The sequence below is a fragment of the Colias philodice genome, chromosome 12 (genome assembly GCF_061535455.1).
Source record: "Colias philodice isolate Cphi_HAF_F1 chromosome 12, ilColPhil1 Martin Lab GWU primary, whole genome shotgun sequence".
Classification (NCBI taxonomy): Eukaryota; Metazoa; Arthropoda; class Insecta; order Lepidoptera; family Pieridae; genus Colias; species Colias philodice.
In genome coordinates, this window is record NC_143097.1 from 10,473,121 (window position 1) to 10,489,861 (window position 16,741).

At 31.0% G+C, this 16,741-nt stretch overlaps 1 protein-coding gene across 1 annotated transcript in view; it reads left to right on the forward strand.

Annotated features, from left to right (window-relative positions):
• Positions 1-1,727: 1,727 nt before the first annotated feature.
• Ac76E (adenylate cyclase type 2 Ac76E) overlaps positions 1,728-16,741 on the forward strand; it is a 209,507-nt gene continuing 194,493 nt past the window's right edge. The window contains exon 1 of the mRNA XM_089701777.1: positions 1,728-2,061. Coding sequence (XP_089557903.1) covers positions 2,022-2,061 — 40 coding nt within the window. The 5' untranslated portion in view covers positions 1,728-2,021. The remainder of the gene's footprint in view (positions 2,062-16,741) is intronic.

Consider the following 16,741-nt stretch of genomic DNA (forward strand, 5'->3'; position numbering starts at 1 on the left):
CAACTACCTATATTAAATTGTAGCAAAGTTTTGCAATAACGTGCGCGCAAGTTTTAGAGGTGGGTGCATTATGTAAATACGTGAATAGGTTTAATATCATGATGTAGGTAGGTGCCTGTGCGGGAATAAATAAGCTAGGGTAGAAAGACGCAAGACAGATGCCCACTCCAAAAGTTATTACCTACCCTATGGTGCATTAACACATTCGTCCGAATAGCGAGGCGAATAATGAATACGCTAATGTAAACAGTGCATTCGCTTTATGCCTTGCGATTCGCGTATTCGCGCAAAGAGCGGCGCGAATGGGCAATGGCTTACATGAACTTACAGCACCTAATCTATTTACCAATGAATTTCGGACGACACTCGTATACGAATGTTTCGTCAAAGAGTGTTGTCGAGGTGAATTATAGCGAACATAAATATGTGAATGCACCATTTATTTTTTGTTTAGTAGTTATACAAATAATTTATATAAGTCCTATTTCGCATTCAAGAAATTGCGATGAAATGATACCTATAAGATCTTACACACAATTAATCTATTCAACTAATTTGAATGTTTATTTAAGGCAAAAAAAATTATAGGGATAATATACAAAAGAATGAGATTAGTCATGGCTCATGGGTAATCTTTTAGTCATAAATTTAATACGTTAACACTTAACATCTAAACTCAAGATAAAATTACAATAATTGCTGGAAAAACTTGTTTAATTCTGGGTAGGGCTGTATTACTAATAGAATAAAAGGTGCTATTTTAGTCATAATTACAATATATTTAAATAATTATTCTGGTTTTGAACCTTTTTTATATATAGGATTTTTTTCCTTTTCTTATCACGGATAGTAAGACATCCATGATGCACTGTGATGTGGAATTCAAACCAAACATTATTCTGAAATTTGCGTGATAATTTTTACTGCTCTACATTTTTTGAACTGTGAAAGTAAGTACACAATAAAAGTCCACCTGTTGACTGTAAAACAGTAGATACTTAGTACCAACCTTTATTCCTAGAAATTGACTAAGTTTATAGAAGCTAAATACCTACTATAATATACTGCTCTATGTTTTCAGAAACAATAACTATTTTCTATTACCTACCATATCTACATTTATCAAGTTTTAATAATGAATCTATCCGGAATTATAAATATGTAATAGATTACATCATCAAGATTATTGTACTAGAAGATTGTGATTATCTTGATTTTTATAGGAGTAAACTGTAAGAGACTGTATATATAGGAGTAAACTGTAAGAGACTTTTATAGGAGTAAACTGTAAGAGAACTGTAAGAGTAAACTGTATATAATAATAATATGATATAATATATTTAGTTATAGATAGATATATAGATATTTTATATAATATATTTAGTTATAGGCTTGATCCCACAGTCAAACTGCATGTGCAGTTTTGTGGGACTTAGACTTAAGTTATTGTAATAATTTGTAAGAATAATTCCAATAAATAATAAATAAATAATAATAATAGAGTTTTATAATACCTACGACTGAATAACGCTACGTAATACGTTCAGAACGGTTAGAACTTGGGCGTCACATCCCGTAGAAATGATTTAGCAATTCAAATTAGTGGTATGCAATTAACATGCAAAAAATATAAACAAAGCACGAATACAAAATACACACGTGAATATAACTCATTTTCATTACGTCCATCAAAAATAGAACAGTGTAAAATTGTTCCTCGTGCCGCCGAGACGTGCGCGGGAAAATATAGAGTATAAATTGGCGCGAAAGTTCGACATCGTTCGAAAACCGAGTTACTAGTTACAAAAATTAACAATAAAGTTTCACATTGAATATTTTCAGATCTTAATTAAGAGGTGGTTTTTAATGCTATTTTAATTAATTATTTGATTCAAAAATATATTCCTGTTCAGTGAAGTGATGCGTTTCCAAGGCCAATTTAGAGGCAATTGAAAGTGGGTGACATAATATAAAAATAACTCTGTTTTGGATGTACAGTTTCAGTTTCTGGACGCACAATTATGGCTGACATTGAAAACAGTATAGAAAAGGATGTGCAAGGTTTGTTTTAATTTTAAGGAAGAGTTAAATAATTTTGAAGTAATTTAATTGGGTCGTCTTGTATTAAGCACTTAATTATTGTACAATCATCAATCAACAGTCACGTGCTCGCATGATGCACAGTGAAAATAAATAAATCATCATTTTATCAAATTAAGTTCAATTCATAGATAAGTAGATATGTGAAATTATTGTACTATGTATTATGAACTGAAATGTTAACAGTTTGCTCGTCTATCATATTGTTAAAAAATAATATCGTATCGATGCTAATATTAACTAAATCCATGAAAAATATAAAAATATTTCTTTTTAATTTCCTTAATCTATAAAATATAAAAATATAATTTTTTATTTTCCCGATATCTCTTCATTATTGTATTGAAGTAATGACCATAAAGAAAAACAAAACAATATATTTTAGAATTTTAGTCTGTTTGATTTTAAATCTGAAACATGTAGAGTCTGTGTGTCTAAAGAAAAATCATTTTGGAGATGAGGATGACCTTTTTAGTAACTTGATGAACACATTATTAATAATCTATAATAAACTACAAATTCAGTCAAGTGTGAAAATTAAACCCACGTTCTGAAATTTTCTAAGCTTACTGAGGATTTATTAGAAACATCTGTTATGTGAATACATTATGGATTTTCACAATATAAATAGCAATGTGTAATATGATATATATAAATAAAAAGTCGTAGTTATTTTTAGTAAGATATTATGAGTTAAAATATTTATATTTATATTTGTATGTACCTAACAATTCTAATTAAGTCCGTCTCAAATCTCAATTAAATAAACATAAAATAGGTACTGCGTTTATACCATATGTAGTTCCCTTTTCAACAACCTTCAAAAGTGCAGGGTTCTTATTCATAAACGACGTTTAAAAAAATAAAACGGTCAATTTTGTGGTTTCCCGCGTAAAGGTAAACCTTGACGTTATTTTGATATGATCTAACAATAAAAATTAACTTGCAATGCGTGATATTTTGATATTAATTCTTGTGGTATATTGTTGAACCTGAATGTTTATTATTTGTCTAGCTCTACATCCTAGTTATTTGTATAAGAACTTATTACTTTAAAATATAACGCGAACAGGTAAAATTGTCATATTTCATCATGGACGTATAAAAAAAGACGGACGCCATATTACGAACAAACAACGTGAAGCCACCATAGTAAGCTAGCGATCGTGTAAAGACAATAAACACGCACACACTCTCACCATAGTAAGCTAGTCGGCCGCCATTACGTCGTGGACTACCGACTGATTAACTGCGTCACTGTTTCACAAAAAATATTTAAAATGCCGTCTTGCGTGGTTAAATGGTGTCGCAACAGTACAATTTTAAATAACAAAACACAAGGGATTACATTCCACAGGGAAGCAAGTTATTTCTTTTATGTTTTAATGACAAAATTATTACGGCAAAATTTATAGAAAAAAATACAGCCGCCATTGTCAACAGGACAGCTGTTGCCATGGCAACATGGCACACACACATGGATGTTTCGCCGCCATTACTAGGCTTCACTCAATGTTTAGGCGATATACCGTCCGTCTTTTTTTATACGTCCATGTATTTCATATTATATCTACTGGAATAGGCTTTAATTAATAATTTGTTCCATGTACAGTTAGCCAACAAGCCAGATTCCCAAAAAATGTTTTATAAGTTATTTGTTTGGAAAAATACCTAGTTAGGCACTATTATTTTCAAATCATACAAAACCGAGATACAAAATTTTCGCCTTTTTGTTGCACAGATAATATAATATGACGCACGTGTTTTTTTTAAATGTCAAACTATGTAAATGTATCAATACTGAGAAATTAAGTTATTAGTGTTCATTGAGTTGCTTGGAATTTCCTACACCGCAAGAAATTATACAGAATCCGTTGGAACGTAAAAATGTTTGGTTTTATTGCATACGTGAATAAATACCGGCCTCGAACTTGATTGAGATGGATGTGTTATGCTAAGAATAGATTAGCGGGTAATTATACATCCTGTGGATGTAAAATTGATTTAAGTATTAAAACTGTTTTTAGCATAAAAAATAATAATGTTTTAAATTTTTGTTTTAATGTACATTGCAAGCTGGGGTTTAAAGTGATTTCTTAAAACAGTTAGGTAACATTCGAGCGGGAAAAAACGATGGCACTAGACGGCCTATAATAATATAACATACCTAGTCCTTTTTTTATTTTGGAAATAATACTGCCTTAAGTGAGCTTTAACTTCCATGATCTTTGATTACGTTAGTTTTATTTTATTTATAACTAGCGGTCCGCCCCGGCTTCGCCCGTGGTACATGTTTACGTTTTCTCTACATAAGAACCATCCTCGTACTTCAAGGAATATAATAAAAAAAGAATTATCGAAATCGGTTCAGCCGTTCTCGAGTTATGCGCTTACCAACACATTTTGCGATTCATTTTTATATATAAGATTTTAATTTGATAGAATAGTCCGTCAAACTGTTATTATATTCACTTTAGGTTATACCTACGCGTAACATAAAGTCAGGAATCTAAATTCATTTTCAATTATAGGTCGAAATGGATTAAATTCTGCGTTAAATTACGTCCTTGGAATATAATTTATCTATTTTGGGAGATTAATTATGATTTTTACAAATTTATTGTGTAGGTCAATCCTCTAGGTTGCATAAAGATTAGTTAGATTTAGGTAGGTACTTCCCCTATTTATGTCGTTAAGCAGAAGTTAGGTCTAGGTACTTCCCCTATTGCTCTTGTAAAACAGCCTTGCGATTTGAGATTGTAACTTGAAAATTTTCCTAAAAATAAGATAAGATTCTCCCTAAAAATTTCGGATTGGCCATTAATCTTTTATTAGCTTTCAATTTCGTCTTATCTAAATCAATCAGTTCACGAAAGAATTAATTAAATTGACTTATTCTTTCTTTTAAACATTTTTGCTTATATTACGTTACTATAGCAACGTTAAGCTCGATTTATACAACATTGTTTCTTTTAAAACCTCCCCTTGCTATTGTTTTGTTTCCCCTGTTCACATATGATTTTATTGTTTCTATTAATAAAACCTTCAATAATCGTTTTATAATATGGTTGATGATAAATAAGGTTACTAAAACAACAGGAGTTTATTTGTCTGAACGAGTAGGTACTACAAACTGAAAATTGTTTCGAATTGAAAAATTATCTATTTATCGAGGAAAGGCCACAGGATAATAATGCTGTAACTTCAAGCTGTGACCAAAAGAAACAGAGTGAAAAAAATTGGAATGATAGGAAAAAATATTATTTTTCAGAGCAGACAAAGTTGATGTGGTTAAAGATATAATTTAAGGAGGATAAACTTTTAGGTTACATATCCTACAAATATTCTAAATTTTAGTAGTTTTTAGTTGAGACTCTGGCATTGTTAAAACAAACTTCGCCATCTTCATTTCTTTGGAGTTCAATCTTTGTTAATATAAATAGTTAGCTCAGAATTCATGCATTAAGTTTTCGAGTATCTAAATTCTAGAGCTTTGGCAATATTTAGAATTTCTACTTCGAAAAAATCACAATTTTTGTGCTAGTAATATAGATAATGACTGATTGATTTACTGATTTATCAATGTACTGTAAATGCCCAAACTACAAGACTTATCGGGCTGAAACTTTGAATATACATAGATAGCTAAGAAAGGATTTTGCTAAATTCTTACCCCAAGGAAATAAAATGGAAGAAGGAAGTAAGTACGATAAAAAATATTTACGCGGGCGAAGCTGCGTGCAACAGTTAGTAACATGTTTAGTAACATGTTTTATATTTTGATGTTTTACTGAGTAGAATGTGTTGGAAATTGTGTATACAAATATGGCTTGAAATAACAGGATGCTTTTTGTTCGTGTTACTCGCTCGCGGGCTAACGCAGCAAGTAAATAAATATAACGTAATACGTAATAAGGGATTTTTTTCACATAATATTAAAAGTGGTGAAATTGTAATGTAGAGTTAAAAATTTAGCTTTTAGCTGAAGCTTTAGTGGGCCAAGAATTTTTTTTCAATGTCTGGTATTAGTTTATTTACCAAAATCTTTGTCAATATTTTTCATGCTTTAAAATTGTTTTGAACCTTATAATTATTTGTATTTAAATAAATAATTTATTTTATCATTTTTGATTATTATAAATCTCTGATTAGAAAATTCATGTTAAAATTTTCTGCTGATTTTGTATATAATTCCGCGTAGCAGTAATTCTGTTACTAAATAATCTTAATTAGGCCTCATATCTCTTTTGATAATTAGGGCGAAATAGGGCGTTATTATGAGCTAATAAATTCAAACAGGGTGGACATATTTCATAATTTCCTAGTAGTAAATAATTATGACTTCAATTCAGAAAACGAGTGAGAAATTTTACCTTTAAGCTGAAATTAGCAATAATAATAATAATATATTAATGATAATATAATAGTAATAGTAGTATATTATTAATGTACTATACGTATTAAATAAAGGTTGTTTGGGAAATTCCTATAGCTTATCGATTAAAATTACCAGGGGCTTTCCCATGACGTCTTTAAGTATTACTTATTCTATTGTAGGAAAAATACAGGTTACCATTACCAATTTCTCGTACACAGTACATAGCATAAAATAAAGTCGCTATCCGCTGTTTATCTGTCTGTATACTTAGATCTTAAAAATTATGCAACAGATTTTGATGGGGTTCTTTTTTATAGATGATAGAGTGGTTCTCGACGAAGGTTTATTTTTTTTTGTTTAAGACCAAGCCGAAGCCGCGACTGGAAAGCTAGTTATCTAGTATATCGACATTTTTAAAAGGAATAAGTCTTCTTAAAATTCATTAGACATATTTTGTCTCCACAAAAACACTAGGATCTCCCGATTGCTCGATCATTCGATGCTCTAACTCGATTATCGCTCTAGTGGTTTGAGTATTGAATAATCGAGTTACTTACCCGTATAGGTATATCAGAGAGGATAAATCGTTACGTCTTTAAATTGTTTGCTACAAATTGTCCGTCGCTTAATTAAACAGATTTTCTACATGAATATCTTCACTACATAGTATAAAACAAAGTCGCTTTCTCTGTCCCTATGTCCCTATGTATCTATGTATGCTTAAATCTTTAAAACTATACAACGGATTTTTATGCGGTTTTTTTTAAATAGAGTGATTCAAGAGGAAGGTTTTAGTATATAATTTATTTAGACAAAGTGGGCGAAGCCGCAGGCGGAAAGCTAGTATAATATAATTCCTGAAATGATCCATCAGGACATTACCCGGGTAAGTCGAATAGACAGATTGATGACTCTCCCCTTTTCTGTGAAACATCGCCTTGTGTCCACAAACTAATAATGAACATAATGAAGATAGTAATATAACGAAAAATCGTATAAAAGCTCTTAGTTCCTGTATCGTTACACTAACATTTCCCAATCGTCAGATTTATCAGTGAATTCATCGCGATCGAAGTGCTTTGAAGAGCCCGGCCGTAAAGTAAAACATCAAAGAACATGTGGACATACAACACGTTCCCGAAGCTTGTGTAAAAATAAACTTCCCGCGGGTACTATTTAAAAACTGATGAACTTGACTTTGCACTTATGCGTTCCGCGGTTTCACCCGCGTGGCTCCGCTTCTGTTGGTCTTGGCGTGATGATATATAGCCTTTCGCCTACCGCGATAAATGGGCTATCTAACACCGAAATAATTTTTCAAATCGGACCAGTAATTCCTGAGATTAGCGCGTTCAAACAAACAAACAAACTCTTCAGCTTTATAATACATATTATGTAGTATATATTATTTACGTCTGATGCTCTGAACCGGTTTGAACCAGATACGCATCAGATTTACGCCCGAATACTCAAATGTCTTGCTCAAATGCTAATTAATTTTATGACGTATATAAATACTGTATTTCAGTTTTCATGTAGATCGTCAAGATATGAGTTTTAATATAACTCTACATTCTCAATGGAATCCGGAAGGTCTTTCAAAAAGAAGTAGAAAAATATAATTTGACCAATTGATTGATCAATTAACAAAAAATGTAGTAATTTCGTTTGAAAAACAAAAGATACAGAAAATATATAAAAAGGTCTCTTGAATGCATTATACATCAATGTTTTTCAAAATGTATTGTAAAATAATTAATCATTATAATCGTTATAAGTTTAAAATAATTCAATTGTAATTGAGTACAAGTCAATAACTACAAAAAAAATTTACAAATACAGACAAAAATGCTCATAAAATAAAAACTACTGGGCTTATCCAAATAAAATTTTTATGGGACCAATTCGACACCATCCCGCATCGAACAAAAAAAGAATCACGTAAATCGGCTCAGAAACCACGGAGTACATACAAAAAAAAAAAAAAAAACATACCGGCCGAATTGATAACCTCCTCCTTTTTTTTGAAGTCGGTTAAAAATATGAAGTTGTACTACTAAATAGTTCCTTAATGTTATTATGTTCTTTGATCTTATCTAATTGCATAGTTTAATACGTTAATTTGTATCTTGGTAAGCAATTATAACAAAATGTAAGTTCTAAAAGACTCCACTGTAGAATAGCTTTCACTGTTCGAGCGTCTTCCTCCATCAATATTTTTATTGTCCACCAAGCCGTCTCCAGACACAAACGACATGAAACTAATTGGCTACGTGAACGTTTTAATGAACTAAAAAATACATTGTTGCTGCTATATTTCACTTATTATTTGAAAGTGAAGTTTTTCGTCTGTATTCATTCTGTAGTATTTTTATCGTCACTTTTCACGCGAATGATAAGGAAGATAATAATATTATGCTTAAGTGATAGATAACACAGAGTAATAAGATTGCACTGGATACTTTTAATATTTTATTAATTATTTAATTATTAAAGATGTACTATAGACCCTGAGAAAGAACATAAGCTACCTTTTATTGCGAAATATGTACCAGCCGGGGCGGACCGCTAGTCTTTCATATTTATTATAGGTAGTTCTTAAGCTATGGTTGGTATTACTAACACGACTGTACTATAAACTTATATCTAAGATTAGAAAAATAACACGATATATTTTTAATTGTTGTTGCCCAATTATTGTAGCGAATACAGAGTTCAATGCTCTGAATAAATGTAACTCCCTCGAACATTCAAATGAATGAGCTGTGTGAACTATAACCACACTTGCTTCTACCTAAACAATTTGGTATTTATACACCAAAACCGACGAATCATTAGTTTTAAAATATAAGCTTCCATTTATCGCGGTCAGTTACAAAGAACGCTTCTGCTTTGAAATATCGAAGCTTTTTATCATATTTTCCCCAGAATATCGTTCGAAAATGTCAGTAAAAACATCGTCACTTTTACGACAAAAATATAATTTATGATAAAAAAATGTTCCATTAAAAATGTGTCAACTTGCGTTCAACAGTCGTCTAAATAATGAAATATGACGGTTTTAAAATAGCGCAAGCATTTATTTTTGTACGTGAATGTATTTTCAGAACATTGCATGTAATACAGTGCAACGAAAATACAGTACAATTTAAATTTATGTGTTGTTTTCGTCAATATCGCCTGAATAAAATCTCTTTCAGAAAAGAGCTCTTATTCAATGATGAAAAGAATAAAATATTTTAAAATGGCGTCTTTCTGTTGTATTTTATTACCTATTTTGTTATTATCTGTAAATCTGCAAATATACTCTAATAAATTTGATTTGGTGCAAGATTAAAACGTAAAAATATATATTTCTGTTTTAATATTGCAATACTTAACAAAAATATGCTACTTTAAACTTCATGACAAGTCATCATCAGTCATCAGTTAAAATAATTTACAAGGTCGTTTTCCTTGAATTATTTCATTCATAAAGTAAATTAAAATACGCCATTCCTACCTTGAAATATTTTTTTCTAAAAGTTACAAACAATACATCAAAAACGGGCTCATTGCCAATATTAAATAAAACATTCTTATAATATTAGAATAACGTACTGACAATAGAATTTCGTATTTTGTTGAGAATATAACAATCGATATAATATTTATTGCTCAAAGCGTTTGACAATCCATACTAATATTATAAATGCGAAAGTAACTCTGTCTGTCTGTCTGTTACTCAATCACGCCTTAACTACTTAACAAATTTGCATGAAATTGGTATAGAGATATTTTGATACGCGAGAAAGGACATAGGCTACTTTTTATCCCGGGAAATAGGATAGGTTTTATCCCGGAAATCCCACGGGAACGGGAATTATACGGGTTTTTCTTTGACTGCGCGGGCGAAGCTGCGGGTGGAAAGCTAGTAATAAATATTTCAAGAACAATAAATAATTCGTATGCAACAAACTTAAGAACTGAAATAGCAAAGTACCAAATTTTGTTAAAAATTAGAACAGGAAAAAGAATAAACGCATCAATGTTAGCGGCTTAGTTAATATTAAGTTACTTACGAAAGCCGTACCTAATCCAAATGTGACATTTTTCTTCTATCAAAATTCATCAAAATCTGATCAGTGAATCAGACGTAAAGATAAACAGGTAAACGTATTAATTTACTTACTATTTATCTATAAAATGTTTTCGTGTTCAAAAAGCCATATGCATAGATTATTTTCGCCTCTACAATAGCAATTGTAAACAATAGGATATAAGATAGAATCTATCAAATGAGGTAAAAGATAGGAAAGTTATTCAAGTAATCATATTACATCTATAATAATTTATTGAGCCAATAAAAATACAGCTTATGAGTTTTCGTAACAACCTATAATTAGAGCGCTTTTACACAACTGTCATAAAGTAAGGCTTATTATTTTTTTATCAGAGACATTATCGGAATTATTTAACGTTGCTTTTATTGTTATATTCACATAATACAATGACTAATCTTCTTATATATAATAAAAATATGTAGTTTAAAAAAACTAAAAAACACGCTTTTCATAGAAAACCGAACTAAAAAATAGAAAATTTTATCAAATTATTGTATTGTCATCAGTCCTCAATAAATCTACAAAGTTTGAACGAAATCTGGCCGTTTAAAGTGGGTCAAAATCGCGCCCAAAGAAGTCGGTTACAAACATACAGTCGGTTACAAACATACAGGTGAAGCTAATATAAAGCGTGTAAAAATGAATCGCAAAATGTGTTGGTAAGCGCATAACTCGAGAACGGCTGAACCGATTTCGATAATTCTTTTTTTATTATATTCCTTGAAGTACGAGGATGGTTTTTATGTAGAGAAAACGTAAACATGTACCACGGGCGAAGCCGGGGCGGACCGCTAGTACTTTATATAAATGGTTCATAAATTGTTTAGTTATATTTATAAGGGCAGCTTATAAATATAATATATTTAGCCCTGGCTCCGCCCAGATATATATTTAAGTTTTATTTGTGTTTTTTTTTAAGTCGTTTTAATAGAGAATATACTGTTACTTTGCATAAAAATTAGGTCTATTCCACAAGATAAAGGTGCCAACACATGCCTACTTAAATTAGCAAATAGGTTAGGTCCTCCTATGCTGCCCAAGGGACGTTGGTAAGTGTTTCATGTCGTAAAACTTTTTGCTTATTAGACAATCTATTTTCCTCACATTGTTTGTTAAATGATTTTAATTTTAGTACGTTAGCCGCCGATTTTTAATTAAAGTCGGAGCACGAGGTTAAACACTGAAAATGTATAGAATTAAATAAAATTGAAATGTCTGTTTAGAATACTCAATTCTATTGGTTTCGATATTGAATCGTCTCATAATACATGACATTTAACATTTAGAAATTGTTCTGATACAAAACATGTATTTGGTTTTCTCTAATAAATTTTGTCCAATTTATCGTCAGATTTATCTTATTTTGTGGATAAGCTTTTTTGTCCAGTTTTATAAGAATATTTTATACTACTAGTTTTAAGTTTCATTGTTAGATTTTTTACAAGCTGAAGGAATATGATAGAAATGTAGAGCAGCCACAGTCAACTAAAACAAGTATAATTTTCAAAGCAATTTAATAAATCATCAATAATTTAAGAACCTCTGTATACACTATACCCGGCGCGGCGAATGATGATCCCTATGACACTGACAGTTATTCTCAAGAGTCAAACTTGTAATGGCGTCACCATTAAATTAGAAACGTATTGGAGGCGTCTAAAAATGGCATTTATTAATTTTTACGTAGCTTTATGCCACAACAATGATATTCCGTTGGAATTATAACAATTCTTAACATTTACGAGAAATTATATCAATCTGACTTTGCGTTTACGTCCTACAAAACTTACATCGTTGGCATTTATCGACTAGTGCGGAAGTATCGATTAACAAATTTCGATAATGGAAACGAGTTCACATTTTTTCCATGCTTAAGCTTTAGTTCATTCACTATTGAATGGAACAGAAGATCGCAGCGTAATTAATTAATTAATTACCGTTTGCGCTAATTTACTTACCTATGATAATATAAGTTTTTTAGACAAATTAAAGGGGGCTTCCATTTTCATGATAAAATAATATACACTGTGTTAAACGGGTTAAAAATTACGTGAAAATGATAAGGCGCATTTTTATGTTTTGGAAAACTTTCGTTTTACTTACCTACTTAATCTATGCTAAAAAACTTAAATTAATACAATAACAACTTAATAGACGTTATAAATTTTAGTTAAAAATTCATTTTATAATATTTGTAAAAACATGTTTACCGACGTGGCTGAATGCAAACCACGCCTTTGCCTATAAAATAGTAAAGTATCGACACGACCCATCATACGAGCAATCACTAAGACGAACTGTCATAGGGATCATCATTCGCCGCGCCGGGTATAGTGACTAGACTAATCATAAACTAAATAAGATACGCTTCGAATTGACAACCTTCCGTCATGTTGGGTAAAAAGATTGTTATTCACCTTTTCTCAACACAATATTTTACACACAAAACCACTACTGCACCAGATCAACATTTCCACTATAATCGATGCATAAAAAATCGTATTTACACTTGAAAAAGTGCCAAAACGTCACGCTCGGAGACACAGCAGTTACAACCAAGACGATGTTACCGGCTTTAGGAATATCGTTTAATTTGACATTTTGGAGCTTTGCCAATAAGATAATATTAATATTGGGCTTATAATGATTGTAAATTTTGTTCTAAAGTGACATTATTTAACTCACTTTATGGGGGATTCAATTTAGATCGGATAGCGAACTAATTGGCTTAAATATTTTGTAGTAAATTGCGTTGTTTTGTCTTGGAATTTGTAGGGATTCAAAAATAAAAATGTAAATAATTTTTTTTTAAATTAGTCGGTTTCATTTTCATTTTGTAAGACTGCTCAGAGTTTCATATTTTTTTGATTTTAGAAATAATTGATGTATGCAGTATGACTGTGGTATGACATGCAGTGTGGTAATAAAATAAGTACATATATAATACGTATATCTTCTTATATATAAAAATGAATCGCAAAATGTGTTGGTAAGCGCATAACTCGAGAACGGCTGAACCGATTTCGATAATTCTTTTTTTATTATATTCCTGGAAGTACGAGGATGGTTCTTATGTAGAGAAAACGTAAATATATGTACCACGGGCGAAGCCGGGGCGGACCGCTAGTATTATATGAATGTGGTATTGTTTCTAATGTGTTTTTATTTTCTTTCTATTTGTGTTGTGGGTATTCCAATTTATTCCTACCTTATAGTTTAATTTACCTATTTAACTCTCTTTTATTTTTATTTTCAATTAATAAATGTTTGACCCTGGGTCTGCTATATTTCAAGTTTCGTTAAAAAATATGACGAGGCTTAGCCGTGCAAGAGCAACCGAAATACAGACTTACACATTATATTAGTTTGTAAATAATAGGGATTGCTTTAACCCAATTCAAAGTTCTTATTAGATAAGAAATTATTATTGCATTAAGCTTTCTGGTTTACGGCCATTGCGTGACAACAACTACTAAGTTTATTAGAACTAAATAAAATATTCGTTTGACCGATATAAAAAGCTAATGATGTATGTATTTATTTTCTTTAATTATTGTACTTTATACGCTTCTGTATTGTGAATCTAATTTGTATATATTATAAAGGCGAAAGTTTGTAAGTTACTCTTTCACGTAAAAACTACTGAACCGATTACAATGAAATTTAGCACACATATAGAGGGTTAACTTGGATTTACACATAGGATAGTTTTTATCCCGGAAATCCCACGGGAACGGGAACTATGCGGGTTTTCCTTTGCAAACGCGGGCGAAGCCGCGGGCGGAAATCTAGTTTATAATAATTGGTATTAAGTATTTTATTTTGATAGAATTGAAAATTTACTAATAAAGATCCTAACCAATGAAGTAGGAACTAGTAAATCAAATGCACAAATTCAAATTAATATAAATACTTAAAAAATATCTAGTTAATCCAAAAATTAAAGGCTACTAACCTATAAAAGAGGACACTAGGGAATAATAAAACATAATTATTTCATACTTTCATGAAATACATCTAATTGTAGTGAATTAATTTCTATAAACGACAAACTCTCGCTTGATTAATTAAAATAATAACCTAAGAAAAAAATATCCTTTTTTCTTTCTTTAAGTTTCACTTTAAAATAAGGTGGGTAGTTCTAAGTTCACAAGAAGAAACGTATTTTGAGGTCTATATCCGATCATTTAATGAAAAACCGCGTGACCGGAGCAATTCAATTTGTCAGATACCACTTTAGGGGCTTGCTGTAATTGTGATGTATGTTTAAAGGTCTTTCAGTAATTACTTTGTGACTCATTACATTTGTGAACTAGACCGCAATTGGTGATTAAGTTGATTTGATTCTTTGATTTGTACATATACTTTTTGGATTAGACAGATGAATTATTTTGCAGAGAAAGTTACGACTTTTTATCAACGTTAGATATTTTTTTAGAATAGGGATACTCTTGGTATATAATATAAGCCCTTTACAAATACTTTACAACTTACATCCATATAAAATAATAATAGTTTAAAAAACTAAAAAACACGCTTTTAGTTCGGTTTTCTATAAAACGCGTGTTTTTTATTTTTTTTAATTATTATTTATTTTATCAAATTAGTGTATTGTCATCGGTCCTAAATAAATCTACAAAGTTTGAACGAAATCTGGCCGTTTAAAGTGGGTCAAAATCGCGCCCAAAGAAGTCGGTTACAAACATACAGGTGAAGCTAATATAAAGCGTGTAAAAAGACGTGTGACACTCGGGGACTGCTGCGGTAAAGCTATTGCATGCTATGTCTTCAAGCCACACCTCCGTGTCCATCGGAGTGGGGAGCGTGAGGTTTTTTCGTTACGGAATTTCTTGAATCGGTCCCCGCACTCAAGGCCCGCGATAGAAGCTATACAATAGCTTAAATAAAATAAAACGTAGGTATCTTATACAAATAAACACACTAATAAACAATTTTTTTACAATCCGATTGAAGCGTGCAAGATTTTCCCGCTCAAAGCAATCATAAGGAAATCTAAATCAATATCTATTCTACGAACGTTAAAATCATATATAATTAATATTTTGTAACCTTGACTTGCAAAGTGAGGTATTTTACACAGATTTTCCATCACAAAAAATTCCATGCATCATCTCAATGATGCCAGATCAAATCTTCTTCTTCTTATATATAAAAATGAATCGCAAAATGTGTTGGTAAGCGCATAACTCGAGAACGGCTGAACCGATTTCGATAATTCTTTTTTTATTATATTCCTTGAAGTACGAGGATGGTTCTTATGTAGAGAAAACGTAAACATGTACCACGGGCGAAGCCGGGGCGGACCGCTAGTCTTCTTATATATAAAAATGAATCGCAAAATGTGTTGGTAAGCGCATAACTCGAGAACGGCTGAACCGATTTCGATAATTCTTTTTTTATTATATTCCTTGAAGTACGAGGATGGTTTTTATGTAGAGAAAACGTTAATATTATGTACCACGGGCGAAGCCGGGGCGGACCGCTAGTGTATTATGAAATCCAAAATAGCATAAATGATTTTGAAATATTCCCGTTTTAAGTTAGATGAGTGAAAAATCAAAATACCCTAAATTGTTTATTTAATTTTTCCTCAATTTTCAATTGACTAGATTTTTTTACTAATGTTGTAAACATTTTTCTAGGTAGGTAACATACGTAAATAAATTCACCATTCAAAATATATTAGCACATACTAAACTTCAATAATAATTTGTACGTATCTAGTACGCACTATAATAGGTACTTCTAATACGTCAGTAAAAGCCACATAAATAATAATATATTACTAATCAAGTTGATTTACGCAATAATTAAGACACTCATTACCCATTTTTCACTAACTGACATTTTAATAGATCATGCCAAAGTAATTTCGCTGCTTCATGTCAAAATTTCACAAAATTGCCTCATTATTTTGATGCCGCTTCGATATATTGCTGTCCAAGATCCTATATAAAAGACTTTATTTACTACGAAAATTAGTTCTGGATAATGAATTATTAATATTATTAATTATTATTATGAAAAAGGGATGATTATTTAGGAACATTTTTTTGGCCAATATCTCGCCTGCTGGTAAGCGAAGATGTTCAAGATGGAGATCGTAGAAGGTACCTGTTGATTCTTCTTTTGCCTATGA